Consider the following 17,046-nt stretch of genomic DNA (forward strand, 5'->3'; position numbering starts at 1 on the left):
TTAAAAATCTTATTTGTGTCCCCCGCACTGGCAATACAGTATAATTATATTATATATTATAATTTTTCCTCTTCTCTCAAACTGAAATGTTTGATTTGTTCTTTTGTCCGTCAATGAACTTGATACTGACGCAAATATTAACATTTTTTAGACTTTAATATTATCCTTTTTTTCTTTTTCTTTTCGGCTGAACGGTTAGGATCACACCTCATTCAGAGGTGAGAGAAAACAGACACGTTGGATGTTAAAAATATAACACAAATATTTAATGCGGTCATGAAGAGACTTTGGGATATACAAGGCCCAGCAAGGGCAGCAAATACAATCACTAGTCAACATTCTAATTGAATGGTAACTAGAAGACTGCTCCTTGGTATAACGTGAAAGGTTATGTTGCTCCACCAATTTAGAAGAACCTAGGTTTGTAAAGTCTTGTTAGTCCCATGTCTCTTTCTATCTGTGTCTGTGTGTATTTTCCCCTGATTGCACTCCTCCTACTCACCTGCCCCATCCAATCACTGCCTCCCGTTGCCTCATCACCCTTCTCATATATACTTCCCTGTGTTCCCCCGCTCCAGTTGTCAGATTGTCATAGTTATGGATTCAGGCTCTCCAGCAGTTAGGTCTCTCCAACCAAACGCATCCTGGAGGCAACACTGCTAACCACACCACTGTGCTGCCCCTAGTGAATGTTGCATGAAAAAAACCAAGCAACCGAACCAGGAGACATGAGAGAAAGAGCGAGCTTGAACTGTCAACTTTTAAAGGATCAACCATGATCCACCTCGAAAATAGACATTTAGTGGATACTCATCACAACCCAATAAGGCACACAGTCACTTTTTGGGAAGTTTATTATTACATACACAAGCTGGTCTGTCACCAAGGCGGAGAGTGTCTGAGATATACAACAAAGTAGAAAATTATAAGGTGCAAAAACAAACACACATACACAAAGCCAAGCTATGTACAGCAGCTTCACATTAACTGACATCAGACATATTGCTCAGTTATAAGCCATGCTGAGCCAAAAGGGAATGAAAATCAACGAGACACGTGTAGCTAGAACCCCCCCACACACAATTCGGTCTTCCCGCTAGATCAATCTGAAAATATTGATGCGAGCGAGGAGCAGTTGGTGCTCCTGTCCTGAACATATTGATTTCCAAACTCTAGCTTTAGTGAACACTATCGCTATACTTCTGTCAGAAACCCCAACAGAGCACCATGTACATATTCCAGTGTCACCATGACAATGAGCGTCAAACATTAAGAACACATTTGTGTTTGTGACACACACAACCACACGCATTTGTTTCTGTGTCACAAACACTATTTATATTTTACATGTTTGTGTATGATTGAAAATTAAAGTCACAATCATGAATTTAGCAGAATACACAACTTGAGTTAACAGCATGTTTATTTCTAAAGCATCCAAAGCACACGCCCGTACACACACACACACGCATGCACTCACAAACACAAAATTAGAACGCAAGACTACAATAGACCAGTGGCGGGATTAGCCATGCGAGTTGAGCTTTCTTCCACCACTTAGATCTAGAGTGCTGCTGCAAGGGACCATTTAAAGAAACACAAAGACTCATTTACCTTTGAAACAGCATGGCTAAAAGTGGATAGGGTGACTTTGAATACGGCTGGGCTTTCACTGGTAAATAACTTTCAGTAAAGAAGTTTATTATGGCCTTTAATCAATTGAAAAGCTTTGTTGATTGGCCAGTATGATTAGTTTGTGAGGGCGACTGTGGGTGAGTGGGGAGTACGGTCGTCCTCCAATCAGAGGGTTGTGGGTTCGATCCCAGTCCTGGCTAACCCGCATGTCGATGTGTCCTTGGGCAAGACACTTAACCCAACATTGCTCCTGTAGCTGCGACTACAGCGTGTGATTGTTAGTTACTGATGGGCAGGTGTCACTGTGTATGGTTCTCCTGTCCTCAGTGTGTGAATGGGTGTGAATGGGTGAATGATGTCATGTAGTGTTAAAGCGCTTTGAGTGGTTGGAAGACTAGAAAAGCGCTATACAAGTACAGTCCATTTACCATATCCTTCTTACCATTGTTCTTTTTAGTAAGTTTAGGAAACATGTGGATCCTGGTTGAAAGAAGCATTTGCGCTGTGTACATCATTGTTGGGATGTACTTTGTTTGCTAATGCTGATATACATGACAGTGTAGGGTACGAGATTTCATGGACGCGACAAATTCATCAAAAAGAACTTTAAATACACCAACATAAATAAAAGGGGGAAGCTAGTATTTCCTCAAAACATTTACAAATAAATATTGTTTTTTAATATTGCATTTTTAACCCACACTGTTAATAAAAACCACTGACTGAAAAGAAAGTGGAGCAGACAGTCCAAGTGACACAACTTATTACACTAAGCATGCTCAATGTAAGGCAATTTACAAAAAATGTGAATGTTTGTGGCACTGACAATGTGAATGTTTTTGTTGACAGTTTTAAATAAATATATGCACAATTTCTTAAAAGAAAAAGACGATATGAAATTGGACTAAAGTGAGGGGCAGTCTGGTTTATGTGCCGGTCTTCTGCTCCCATTCCTGCAACAAACACAGAGAACCATCTTTGAGGATCATCAGTAATACAGCTCAATAAAATCAATCTAGTCCAATAGCAACTCAAGCTTGTTCAAATAACAAGAACCATCAACACCAACATTACTGTTATTTTGTTTAGAAAGAACAACAAGAACAACAAGTTCCCACATCACAGACTCCTCTGCTGACTCATAAGGCCAACTGTCAATCACTGGTTCATATGGTCGGTGATTCAGTGAGGTGCACTGATCAACCAGGACCACTTCCCAACCTCAGCCAGTCCCTCAGGTCCCCCAACTGTTTAGCCTTTTAAAGGATGAAGGAAGATCTGGTCAGCTGAACAGGAACATTATTTGACCAGTAGGGTTTAGTGAAGTCCTATCCGATCTATGACTACAGACACTGCCAATGCACTGGTGTTGTATATATGGACATTTAGCTGACAAAATAAACCTGATATGGCCTGATATTGGCAAAGGGTTAAACATTGGGTGCTCTGACCTTGGCCTTTCTGAGGACGTGTCCCCGGACTGGCGAGGCCTTCTGGCCCCCCTGCTGCCGGCGAAGGAGTGAGGCGCTGTTGACCGGCAGGGAGCAGGACTCTGTGTCACTGCAGCTGGAGAAGGATGAAGACTCCTGGGCCCGTCGCAGCGTTGCAGGGGACTACACACACACATACACATACACACACATACATACACACACAAAGATAGACAGGGTAAGTTCCTTAGTTTCAATCCAGCAACATGTGACTTGTGAACAGTACAGGAGCTGTGACCTGAATTCCAGAGGAGCCAGCTTTTGGTTCGATCGTGAGGCCCAGGGTGACCCCGCCGCTGAGAGCTTTCTTCAAGCTCTCCTTTACCTCAGTCATCTCCAGCTCCATGTTAACCCGCTCCTGCTCCTTCTGCCTGCAGTCCTCCTCCACCTTGTTTAGTCGCTCTGACAGCGAGGCGTGGGAACGTTTTCCTAAGGTAGGAGTGGGGGATTTCTCAGGCAATGTAAACTTGTGAGTGGAAGGGTTGGAGAGCTTTTCCCAAACACTTTCTGTTTCTTTGGCTTTTTATTTCAGACATAACCAGCTCTTATTTCACCTACCAGCTGCAGCTTCCACTGCAGTGCGCAGGTCTCTCCTCTCCTTCTTTAGGTAGGTCAGATGGGTTCTGATCTCCTGCTTCTTCTTCATCAGCTCTTCCTCCTTGACCTGCAGCCGCTTGGCGTCAGCCTCCACGCGGTTCTTCCCATACTTGCACTGCTCTGCATCTACACAACAAAGACTAGGTAAGAAGAAGCTTCAATCACGAGGGCAGTCACTTCCCCAACCGTTAACATTACCAAGCTAGCACATGTCATTTGCTGATGTTGTTATATTAGTAATTTCATTTTCAACCGACGTTCCAGTTGACATATTTCAGGAGGACATGGTGACCCTAACCCCCTAACCCTATATTTAAAGTAAGGTTTGTTGTCTTTCGACTTTCTGATCTGTTTATCCTCAAGTCTTTTGCTGAGTGAGAGACGTCCGCACAACTTTATTTAGTTGATGTAGACAAGCTGAGGACTGAGGATGTTTGGAGGTTTAAAATAACAGTTTAAGTAATTATTAAACTGCTTGCCTTCATTTCCCACCCTGAGAATCTGCCACTTCCTCCTAATTTAATCTTGCTGAGTGAAATGGTATTACCCATAATAAATAGCCGTTAAAGTAAGATGAGAGACCAATGTTTTAATTAACTTGAATTAACTTTAAAGACCTGAGCACCAGGTGGGGCGGATGTGGCCCATTCATCAAGAGCGCAGCAGTCACTCTCAACTACAGTTAGAGCAGACAAACCCCTCTGTCCAGAATGTAAATTAATCGTGCACGCCCAGACCCACGACTTCAAAATAAAATCTCAGGATCATTTTTTTTGCCCAGGCAAAGGCCCATGACCCATTGCTCTAGGACAAGACCAGAGAGTAAAAGAAGAGCTCAGTCTTTACCATCATGAAGTAGCCACTGAGCTACAAAACCTTCAGCATCTTCGTTACCCTTAGTGGAAAAAGACTGAGGGTCTTTCCGATCCAAACTGTGTGCGTGGAGATGCATGTGCTTTACTTGTGAGAAATAACTGAATTAAAGTACAGATGATATTTTCAAATTCAGATGCTGAAAAGGTGAGAACTGTGTGACACACTCCACATCTCAACATGACACATATTCTTTTATTTCTATTTGGACATTCAGAGGAATGGCTGGCTGCCCAAGCTGTTACAACCCTCATGGTTCACAAATTGGAAAAAAACTACTATTCCGAACCAAATGGTTTAACAGGACCACATGTCGCCATCTTCCAACTATCTGGGCGCCGTCTCACGCTCCACTACCTCAGTTTCAGTCTGGCTTGTGTACGACATATGGATCGTCTCCAGGGTTTTAAGTTATTTACTCCCTATAAACCAACTGTAACTTGGATATTAATTGTAACTGTAACGTAGTGTTTTCCCAAACAGCGGTGAGTTTTGCTGAAAGGAAATCATCAGTGGGGGGGCTGGGACCCCTCTGGGAAAGGTGTTCTATATTTAGATGGAAATGCTTCTCCACTTTGAATTTAATTTACAAATTACCCAAAAGCCCCCTTTTCTGTCCTGCCTTTAAGATATTTTAGTTTGTTAAGCTCTTCTGATATCAACAGGGACAATAATGTGAAATCTCTTGTTGTAGCTACTTACTGGAGTCGTTCCGTTTCAGAGAAGCTGTCCCATTGGTCCCATTGACTCCATTCTTCTTGGTCTGGTTCTTTGGCTCTGTCTTTTGTTTGGATGCCATCCCATTGGTCGCCGTTCCCTTCTTTCCCTTCAGCTGATTGGAGGAGAAAAAGGAGGTTGGGGACTTTTAAAGGACCCATCGTATGCCCATTTTTCCACAAGTTGATATGGTTCCTTGGGGTCTCAATGGTCCAAGGCCATGTAGGCAGACTCCCTACATGGGCGTGCTTCAAAATCTACGTAGACGTTGGTGGTGATCCCATTGGACGCACTCAAGCATATCGCATACCACAACACAACACCACACCACAACAAGCCGCGTTAGTTGTTTTTTTCCAGCGTTTTTGTGTTGGGAGACATGCCAGATATCCAAGTTATGGTATAGAAGCACTAAAAAAGTGGAATTTTCATAATATGGCCCCTTTAATATATATTAGAAACATTAATACTCAACTGCTCACTACAAAGAATACTAAGAATTTATCCCAACTATTATACCAAATCAAACCACTAAACAAGATGAATATGATGCAGTTTAAGAGCCTAAAGATGTGTCTTTTTCTTAGAATCTACAAAGCCCTTGATCTGTGTGTTCCCTTGATATAGATATATAATACCTTTTTTTTCACGTATGTACATGGTTATGGTTCTGTATTTGTTTTATTTCCAGCAGTCTGCTGTTTCTATCTAAGCACAATCTATACAACGTCAAATTCTTTCTTTTTTTCGCACATCCACACTTAATAAAACATGATTATGAATCTGAAAACATAAGGAATGCTGGAACTTGTATCGTAAACAGTAACCTTTAATTGAAATTAGTTATGAATAGTAATTTAGTAAAATGGGTTCCCTGAGTAGTAATTTATTTCTTTTAACACTTGGGGGCAACATAATATGTATAAAATACCAGCTTAGAAAGAGTTCAATTCAATTCATTTTATTTTGTATAGTCCAAAATCCCAAATCCCAAATTTGCGTCAGAGGGCTTTACAGTCTGTACACATGCAACATCCTCTGTCCTCTGACTACAACGGATGTCATGTGTACAGAGTTATGTACACCTGATGAATATAGGGTCCATATTATTACTTCTAATGCATCTTATCTGCTTTTTATTGAGATGATCTTTCTTTCAATTATGGGACTATGTTGGAAAAAGACAATAAGGAAAAGTATAACTCCAAATTCTACATCATGATGACAGCTTGCTCGCAGTGGTTTAATAAATAAATAGTGACTATGTTCATATGGCAGATTGTATAGGGATACATGTTATTATAAAGTGGGACAGGTCCATATAATGTCTGCAAAACCACACAGGTGTTCTTTATACTTGATTGTAATGAGAGGTGGGTCAGTCTTCCTAAAAAGGAGATATCAGGAAACTTTAAAAAAAAATCTTAGGTTACATATTTGTACCCTCACATAGACTTTGTTTTTGGTAGAAGGTGAGGCATCCACCTCAACACATTACACTCCACCCAAACATGATAAAGGTACTTAAGGGTGTAAATAAGTAAATTACTAAGTAAAATCAAATAAGTAAAGTGAGTAAGATGAATACACAAACAATGCTTCGGTAGCATCTGTGCACAAATTGCTCTAAGAGTCTACTGGTTAAAAAATAGGGTTGAATTGTGTAATAAGCAGAAGAAAAATCAACAAATAACATGGGACCCCTTCCCTTTAATAAGTAAATTAAACAGAGTGACTGTGGTATCTTCTACTCCTCTGCGTGGCCTATAAGATAACTGCAGTTTCCCTTAGAATTTCAGACCATACCAGTTTTTCAAAACCTTGTGTTCATTACAATGAATTTGAGAGCAACTGGTCTAAAATCATTTAGACTTTTGGGTGCACTAGACTTGGAAACATGTTTGGGCTCTTTAGAAAGAAGCAGATACTAAACCACAGAATTAGTGCTCAGTGTTACCAAAACAAAAAACGTTGAAGGTACACAGTTAAAGACGTAGAAAGAGTGGTAAATCATTATTGAAAGAGTAGAACATCACAACAGTGATTAGCAGAGTGTTAGTCACCTGAGCAGTAGCTTTAGTTTTAGTATCAGCAGCCAGGAACTTAGAAGAGACTTTAGAAACAGGGCTTTTGTAGTGACTGGCAGAGGAAGAGGAAGAAGAGGAAAGCTTGGGAGGATAGCAAATGTCCAGCTTGGACGATGGCATGTTCTCATAGAGCTCAGCGTTCTCATAGTGCACCTCCTCATTCAGCTGGCCCCCCCTTGTGTTGGGACTGGAGTACTGCACACCCGGGTCCTTAGGTTAAAGCACGCAAGCAGAGAGAAGAGAGGAGAAAAGGAGAGGAGAGGAGGAGAGATACATAACAAAGAAAGAAAGTTGCAAAAGAACAGATAGGAAAGATGATAAGTGAATAGTGAAAGTTACTCTCTTTTGCCATAATACAGTAAGTGTCATTTAATGTAGACTAAGTGTCATATAGCATGGAAGAAATCTTACTAGTGGTGGACAATACAGGAATATTCCTGCGTATGACTTGATTATTTCCCTTAAATGTGGGGACTCAGGTTGTGCTAACTTTGCTGTGAACGTATAAAGTGATTTTCAAACTCGGTGAGGTTCTAGCTTTAGAATCTTGTAAGAAACAAATATTCTTATTTTGGCAGCATTTCCACAATTCTTCATGCATCATCTTTGGATAAAAAGTTAGAAAATGTTGTGCTTGCCTTAGAAATGTCACTATAGACTCCAACAGATTTACACATTTGGCAACAGCAAGAGTGAGACAAAGTCCAACTAACTCTCCATCCAGACCCTTGTTTAATTTGGTGACACATTTTTCAAGGAAAGAAGATACCAGTTTGCTCTTAATAATACTGCAACAACTGTTACTAATGCTGCTAATATTTCTAGAATTTCTATACTGCTACTAGAACTACCACTATTCCTACTAGCACTACAACAACTACAACCAATAGCACTACTACAAATAGCTATAGAAACAAAAAGCTATTATTACTGCTAATAGTACTACTTCTATACTTGCTACCAATAATACTATTACTACTACTTTTACCACTATTATATATATTGCGACAGTATTTATTTGAAATATCTAAACATATGTACATATGCCTATGCACACATATGCATATGCCTATGCACACATATGTGCATAGGCATATGTTTTTCAACTTTGCTACAAGGTGCTATCTGACGTTGTAGATGTGTATCGCCTTTGAGCAGCACTGCATCCTTACCGTTCCGTTAATGGGAACATCGTCATAGTGCAGAGCCATTCCAGTGGGGCAGGCATAGCCATTGACGGGGTTGTCCAGGTATGGGTTAAGAGAGACAGCACGCTTACTGGTGAAACTGTATAGAGAAGACATCCAGATGAATTTCAAAATAATCCACCTTGTATAATCTCACATGTGCATGTATTATTACTCCAACATTGGTCTATACACGGTAGATGGATGGTTGGCAACATCACATTTTACACAGCTGCAAAATTTACCACAAAATCAGTTAATGTAAAAAAAAGGTTTTAGGTTGGTGTTTTCATCACTTGAGAAAATATGTGTGTCCCTCACCAGAAGGACTGTTTGGCCAGCTGAATGACATTGGCGGTGGTCTCCACGTCGATGTAGTCATAGTGCAGAGTGGCAGGGTCCGTAGTGGAGCCGGTCTCAGCCAATAAAATACCCAACCAGCGGCCCATCTCTTCAGAAGAGGAGGCCTGGAAGAACAAGACAGTGTCTGAGGCACTTCTTGCTGCTTCTTCTTCTTTCAAGCCAGGACCCAAAAAATGATGAAGTCGGAGCAGACGACTATTTTTCTTCTAATGTTTAATATATTATTGTACATCTTTCTTTACGAAAACACGGTGCTGGCGTGGATGTGCGTATGTATCCATGGTGGGGGAAAAAACACCATTCACCATGAAACAGGAAGATGTTGTACCTCAACCGTCTAATCTGGTCCAAATGCCACATGTTTCATAAAATCCTGATGTTAACAACGTTAATTTAACAATTTTGAATGATCGTAAAATCATCACCTAGTGGCAACATGTTGTACACATTCACACCCTACTGCTCACAGGATAATCAGATCTATCTCAAATTGTGTTCTTCTTGGTTTGTATCCTTATGGTTGGAATGCACTTATTGTAAGTCGTTTTGGATAAAAGTATCAGCTAAATCAGCAAAATCATCTAAACCTTTTTGACCTCAGGGCCCAACACTAGGTTGGATTTGTATTCAATGACTAAATAAAATTAAAAAAGTTTAACAAGCAAAAACCTGATACAGTGATCATCACAAGGACATATATTTTATTATCTGTATGTAAACCTGCACAAACAACACTACCAAACAATTAATTGAACAGATAAAGTTAATATAACAATAATTTGAAAGGCTCGAGCCAGGCTTAACACAAAAATAACTATTACTTTTACTTTTAGAAAAAAACGGAGAAAATATAAATTTAATAAATAAATAATATGGTGTAATAAAATACATTCAAAATAATCCATATGTACATTTTTTTTTTTTTATTTAAATAAGTGCGAATGAAAATGTAGCCTTAATCAAGTCAAATTAGTCACTATTTTGGCATCTCAGAACCAGCAGTTCCTCTTCATATCTTCCTCACATGACAACACGTGATCATGGCACATATCCGCAGCGGCAGGCAGAACCAACTCCTCCGCTATGGTGAAAGCTTTCTTGCATTGAGCAACACGTCTGGCTAAGAGCTAGCTGGCTTTCAAGGCAGATTTAGATCTGTAGCCCATTTTTCTTTCACGCCCCTCCCAGTTGATGCCCCGCCCCTACACCACATCAGGGTCAAAAGTCTGAACGTGAAATAAAAAGATTTGAACACGAAAAAAAGATCTGAAAGTTTTGAATCTGAAAATATAAAATCTGCAACCGAAAAATATAATACAGTGAATATTAAAAAATAAATACAAGTGAAGAATTAAAAAAAAAAGAATTTATAAGAAATTCTAAGAGTCAAAACTATTCTCAACCCGAAAATACTTTTTGTGCACTTATTTTTATTTTGAATATATTGTTGTATTCTTCAATGTTCAAGACCAAAAATTAAAATTTGTTTTTAAGATGAACAAAACTTTTGACCTGGGTTTGGCTCCATAGTTATGCTGTGTTCACACCAAAGGCAAAGCAAATTTTCGGCACGCTTTACTCGTGTTAGTTTACTCGGCCAACTTGTTGCAGTTATTTTGCTTCATTGGCGTGCCGCTTTATTCGTGCCTGAAAGGGGTGGGGCTTATCTCAGTTACTTGTCTCCGTAAAGACGGTTATAATAATTTCCGCTATCCACAATGGAAATAAATAACCACTATTTCTGCTCTTTATTTCTGTGTGAATTACATAAATGTCAGAACCGCAACGGGGTTGTGTTTGGATTCATGACATCATCCGTTGCCGCACACAGCTTGAATTCCACCGACTCCTCCAGGAAGTGCGTCTGGATGACTGCCGCTTCCAGCGCTGCTTCAGGCGGACCAGCTGCTGGTTTGAAGTGTATTCACGCTTTGGCAGCAGGACGGCGGTGATGACGAGTGGAGCATCTCAACTCTGATTGTCCACAAGACAGCGTCGACTACGTTCGACAAAGCCGCTTTGCCAATTTGGAACCCAACAGGAAATTGGCAATTTTTTATTCTGTATGAGCTCTTTCTCCCTGCAACAAGCTACAGTCCCCATCTGCCTTAAATGCACCACTATTGTCCCTGCCCGGAAAAGGCAATCGTCAAACAGCATAATTCCTATAAACACAACATAATCTCCCTTTTTGGTTTAAATTTATTCCTCTAAAAGTTTTTTTTATTGTTTTTTCCACATGGAAGTATAAAGTATGCCATTTCTCTTGGACTCTTCCTGCTTTATTTCACTAAGCAGTGATTTTCCGAGCGGCTCTACAGGCAGTTGGTTTAAACCTGTATGCCTATGCGCAGAATCAAATAGATAACTTGAAACTCACCTCCAGCACAGCAACCTCCTGGCCATTGCGAAGCAAGCGGAAGGCAAAGGGGTGTTTGTGATCGAGGCCGGGGCTGACCTCGCAACCTCGAAGGGGCAGCGAGGCGATGTGGCTCTTAAGGTCGTCACGGTCCTTATGGAGGAGCAGCTGGTTATCTTTCAAGCGACACCAGCGCTCCCTCCAACGGTTATTGGACAACACGTTCAGGTAGCCTGTTGACAAAGTGCATAGAGTCAGAAAGTTTAAGTCCTGACAAACTGCGCTGACCGTTTCACACGTTTCAACAATATGAAACCCTATTTGTAATACTATTAATGTCTGGCATTTGGCGAATCGGATGCATTACCTACTCGTCCACTCGTCCCATACAATAATTCAAACTGTACAACAAACAACAAGCATAGAGACAGAATAGAGATCACAGAAGGATTCAAATCAAGCTAAACAAAAATTACACAGAGATAGATCCGTCCGTCTTCATGTACAGATAAATGCTTTTATTCAAGAGCAGTATGTTGTTGTCGGGAGTCATGAAAGAAAAATGCACCAGACTGTGTTGTGCCTGTGTTGAGACTGAGCCGATTTCAAAGTAATAGCTAAAGTGATGAATTGGTATTTAGCTGATTATGCCTTCTATTAAATTTTAGAGACCTGATGTTTGTCTACAGTCCAGTAGTTGGGAATCTTGGCTTGAAATGTTCCAATCCAAGAATGCTAGTGAGGAAATGTTCCAAACCAAGAATCCTAGTGAGGAAAAGACTGTTTAAAAGGGTGTACCCTTATCCAGTAATATGCAATTAATTGCATTCAGCCTTCAAGGACTCTCAAAACATTATTAAGCGGGGTTCAGCTCAGGTCATTGGGAACATGTAGAAACACTTTGACCTTTAGACTACACACGAATAGATTAACTTGAATCTCTTTTTCTCACCACACAAGGGTACTTCTTCTTCTGCTGACGAGGTCTGCTCTTCTGTAGATGGCTTCTTCTTACCCAGTCCAATGATTTTAGTAATCTTCTTCCCTGCCCCCTTCCCTACTGTCCCAGTCTTCTGCTCAGACTTTGTGTTCTTCTTTCCTTTTGCTGATAGTAAAAAAGAGATATAGAGGACGATTGTCAATTGAATTCACAACATTAAATGAATGGAATATTACCGGTAGTTAAATCCTGAAATGAACTTCCTGAAGGAGACCTGCAGATTGAATGTGCTATCACATCAATCAGACCCTTGTGGGCTCTTTCTTGGGGAATTAGGTTCAGTTTGCTAACCAAGTGTCCCCACTAACTGGTCTGTGTGGGCTGATTTCAACTGGCCTAGTTTCCATCCAAATAGACAAATAAAAGGAGTTATGACACACATTCTGCTGGTGGAAACATTCAGTCGACTAAGGTTCAAAGAGGATATGTCTTAGTCCGTCTGTGTGCCTGTCTGTCTTTTAGTCAGACTGACCTAGGAGAACTAGGGAGGAATATAAAGTGTTGCCCTCCACAGAAGAAAACGTTTCAATACCCAGAACAGGACAGGACAGGACACGTCAGACTCCACTAATGAATAGTAGGCCAAGCCAATGGCGGAAACTGGTTACATTTAATTCTATTTTTAAACAAAAATCCACAAACTTCTGTTTCCGCGTTCATCTCTCCATAGTATTATATATTTACTACCATGGTGACTGCCTTGATCAAATAGGAAGCTGTCTATACTTAATTTCAGTCACAAGGATTTTCTCCAAATATAAAACATATACAAACAAAAATTACACACAACACTGCTCTGAGATGGAAAGCAGACACACAGAAAGTGATTCAAACCTTTTTAAAAAGGGAGGAATAATAATTATTTTACCCGTCAGGAGAAAATAAGGAGGAAAATTGATCAGGTAAATTTGACTAAATCTGCTCTTTTTGTTACCAGCCGTGAAAAGAATGAGGCTGATGAAGTAGAAAAGAGGGTCTTCCCTCAATGAGGGAATGGCTGAAGCAAGACAAAAAGCAATGGCGGCTGGTCCATAGAGGGCAATGAGGCGTGGCCCCACCATGAGCAAGAGAATTGATTTTTTAGAATTAAAAAAAATATATATATATTAATTTTTGTTGTTTATTATAAAAAATACATTTTACAAATAGTCAATATGTATGTTTTTAAAACCCAGTAATATTTGTAAATTAAAATATCTGAACAGAATATATGCTTTTCCTGCACGTCTCAGCTGGCCTCGGGCACGGTCCCAAAGCGGCGGGTCTAAGAAGCAGTTAACCTCATAAAGATAAATGAGTGACATTATAATTTCAGCGTCCTAAAATACATTGAGATTTGGGCTCGCCCTTTGCCGCCCTACGCTGCGCTCTTGTCAGGGCGAGTCTCACGACGCGCCGCTTAACAACATGACAAGACGAGCAGCGTCCTTTCAAGAAGACCCAACCCGAACTTGAGAGAACTTTGCTGGAGAAACTAGGGTAAAACTGCTGGACCCAGATGACGTCACAATCAGAAAAGGGACCGGCGTGAAAGGGAAGCCACACATACGACGCTTCTGTACAGACTTCTACACCTGAGATATTTAGCTAGCTAGCTATATATATATATATATATATATATATATATATATATATATATATATATATATATATATATATATATATATATATATATATATATATTCATTGATATACTGAATTGTTTCAATAAGATGTCCTTATGTTCATGCTTGCTTCATGCTGCTAGCTAGCTATTCCAATGAGATGGGGAGGGGGGGATGGGCATAGATATAGTTGAATTATCTGGATATGTCTGATGAAGACCATTATAAACAGTTGAAAGCTCTTGATGAAGACCATATGATACAGTTGGACATGGAATTTGATTTGTTTGGCTAGGTCCCAAAGCACAAGATCAGGGTCAATGCATAACTGTTACAGTCTCATTTCATGAGGGCCAGTTCCTGACGGTAGTCAAGGCAATCAGGATTTCAGGGGATTCAGACTGCCCTTGCTATTGAAGACGGCAGAATAAACAATATATTTGAATGCTACTGACTCCAGTGTCAATAAAACAGTATGGTTGTTATCTTGACATCATCCCGGTTACCTCTAAATAGTACCTCAACTATAGTTCATTTTGTTGGACATTTCAACTACTCAGTGCTTCTGATTGAATTGAATTGATTTGAAGTATGCACATTTCCTATGTACCTGAGAGGACTTTATAAATTTTGTCTTCACAAATATGAATACCGATATAAATAACTCATCTGTTAGCAACCTTTTCTGCTGTTAGGTTCCAAGGATTAGACAGTGTATGTTGTACAGACTGCAAAGCCCTGTGTGTGATAAAAATTTGTGATAAAAAAATTGAATCTTGAAAGTTGAATATGTGTATTTCCCAGAAAATGTTCCTGCTGCTGTGGACTCTCACCTTGGTCGCCCTGTCCGTTCTCATGAGTCGCTTCCCCATCAGAGCTAGGCCTGTCACACGAGGATTTCTGGCAGTTAGGGAGACCAAGCAGAGGAGGAAAAATGGAGCACAAGCAGGTACAAAGTTAACAAAACATTTTTTTTCTATAGAAAGAAGGATAACGGCTGAAATTGAATTGAAAGTTAGGAGCAGTTTGTCATCAAAGAACACTTTTATGTATGAAGGCACACACATGCTTGATACAGCATGTCTAGTGTTACTTATTTTTCTCTCAATAACAATCAATAACGTTGTGCTTTCCCTACATTTCCATCATGTTTGTCAAACAGTTTCTGTGATTATGGCAAGTAAAAGAGGGCCTTATAGGACGGAGGTATATTTGGAAATGTGTTCGTTGATTTGTCTACTACAACAAAAACTAATTAATATGTAAGAAAGAATAGACAAAAAAACAAATCCTCTATTGCTCCTCAGATTCACAAGAATTACTAATGTGAATGCTAATGTTACACTGCGTCAGCTTGATGTGTGAACTATTATGCTAATATTCCTGCTGCATGCTTATCGTAAAAGTTCCAATTGGAAATTAGAAAAGGTAAAGTCATAAATAACTATTAATCAAAAGACTCAGACTCAGATCTTTAATCCACTTTTTTTGGCTGTTAAAAAGAAAAGGCCTACTGAGTTTTTCTTAACTCAGGATAACTTAACTCTGGATTCAGAACTATTTAGAGCTGAGACTTGGGAGGCAAACCCTCCGTTAATCTTGTCAATTAAAGGTCCTCTCGTGTGGTGATATACACTAGATTTTACAGTCAGTAAGTATTTGGACTGTGGCACAATCTTTCAAAATGTTCCCACTTTACAAAACAGGGAAAGATGGGAATTGTGTTTACCTTTTCCAGTTCGGGTTTATGAACTGGGGATCCAGATCCAGCTCTATCCAAGTCTATACCCCCATTCACACACACCTCTCTCATCACCTGAAAAACACAAGTTAATTCAGTTTTAGCTAATGAGGTTACTGTTCACATTAGACTAGATGAGGGAGTACATCCAATAGACGAAGGTGTCTATCAGGACTAGTGGAATATTAGGTCCATACTGGGATAACAACACATCAGTGGATCAATTATCTAAAAAAAACTAAATTGTTTTCTCACACCATTGCCACATAATTAAGCAGCCCATTGCTTCAGCCAAGAAAGCATGCCTGGAGTAATGCAAGCCACATGTATGGTGTACTCCCTCTTCTCTCGTATCCCATCATGCTACTGAAAGGCAGCCAAGGGATCATAAGGCAATGCAGACCATGCAGTTAGTAACTACAGTAACTACAGGAAGTAGAGAGCGTGCATGCAAGTGGTGTAGGAGTTGGTAGAGGGGTGGGGATGTCTGCTACACACATTAGACACCAAAGAGTTTTATTATATCAATGGAATACGTGTGCAATAATGTCCAGTGAAGGGGTGAATGAGATCCGCAGGGCTCTGGACGGGGCGCCAGTGTGCATAACTGTGACCTCATTGGAAACCTAGCGTCAGATCTGTCAATCCTTGGGGTGTTTGGAGATGAGCGGTGGGCAGCGGGAAATAAGATTGTGTGTGCGGATACACACACACAAACAACATCATTCTTTCCACAAGCATTCTGAACTGTCTCTGGCCTCGCAGAGACCCTCAGCTCATTGGTTTTGGCTTCGAAGGAGCATAATTGGGTTTTGCGGCGGAAATGACAGACTGTGGCTCTACGCGTTTGGCTCTAAGAACAGCTCAGAGGTTGGAGAGTGAGACGGAACTGCAATATCATGTCAATCTTTCAATGGAGAGCTACGATGCGAGACTGAGGTGCTACATCAGTTTGATGATTTTCTACAAATCAAAAACTTAGTGGGACTGAGTGCAGTAGTTTTGGCTGCTCCACAAAACCTATAAAACAAACAAACAAAAAACGTTTTTGTCTTGAATTGGACTTTTGTACTTGACATCAATGCATAAAAACTGTGCAACCAATGTGTAGGATTTCAAGGCAGCAGGTGGTGTTGTATATTTCCATCAAGCATGACTTGAAACTACAGTGGCCTAAGAGAAGAAGACTCCCTCCCAATGTAGATATGAAGAGCTCATTCTAAGCTAACAAAAATACAGTTCTTAGTTACAAAAATGTAACCATAGTTAAATTCAACTGTTATATATTGCCCAATATATCTGCTTGAATCCTGTACACTGGAGATTGTTACTCTATGCATTTGCCTCCAAGTGCCTTTATTTGAGAGCTAGAGGCCAGGGCAGGTACATGTGA

At 40.1% G+C, this 17,046-nt stretch overlaps 1 protein-coding gene across 5 annotated transcripts in view; it reads right to left on the reverse strand.

The window, feature by feature from the left end:
- Positions 1 to 836: 836 nt before the first annotated feature.
- afap1 (actin filament associated protein 1) overlaps positions 837 to 17,046 on the reverse strand; it is a 64,735-nt gene continuing 48,525 nt past the window's right edge. For 3 of the 5 annotated variants that reach the window (XM_040180095.2, XM_040180096.2, XM_040180094.2), the window contains 12 exons: positions 15,642 to 15,728; positions 14,746 to 14,812; positions 12,261 to 12,413; positions 11,330 to 11,541; positions 8,908 to 9,053; positions 8,572 to 8,686; positions 7,376 to 7,609; positions 5,298 to 5,427; positions 3,684 to 3,848; positions 3,364 to 3,554; positions 3,087 to 3,248; positions 837 to 2,588 (listed from right to left, as the gene is read on the reverse strand). In XM_040180095.2, the coding sequence (XP_040036029.2) occupies positions 2,562 to 2,588; positions 3,087 to 3,248; positions 3,364 to 3,554; positions 3,684 to 3,848; positions 5,298 to 5,427; positions 7,376 to 7,609; positions 8,572 to 8,686; positions 8,908 to 9,053; positions 11,330 to 11,541; positions 12,261 to 12,413; positions 14,746 to 14,812; positions 15,642 to 15,728 (1,689 nt within the window). In that variant the 3' untranslated portion in view covers positions 837 to 2,561. The remainder of the gene's footprint in view (positions 2,589 to 3,086; positions 3,249 to 3,363; positions 3,555 to 3,683; positions 3,849 to 5,297; positions 5,428 to 7,375; positions 7,610 to 8,571; positions 8,687 to 8,907; positions 9,054 to 11,329; positions 11,542 to 12,260; positions 12,414 to 14,745; positions 14,813 to 15,641; positions 15,729 to 17,046) is intronic. The other 2 variants (XM_078105782.1, XM_040180097.2) reach the window with 1 other exon arrangement.

The sequence above is a fragment of the Gasterosteus aculeatus genome, chromosome 7 (genome assembly GCF_964276395.1).
Source record: "Gasterosteus aculeatus chromosome 7, fGasAcu3.hap1.1, whole genome shotgun sequence".
Lineage (NCBI taxonomy): Eukaryota > Metazoa > Chordata > Actinopteri > Perciformes > Gasterosteidae > Gasterosteus > Gasterosteus aculeatus.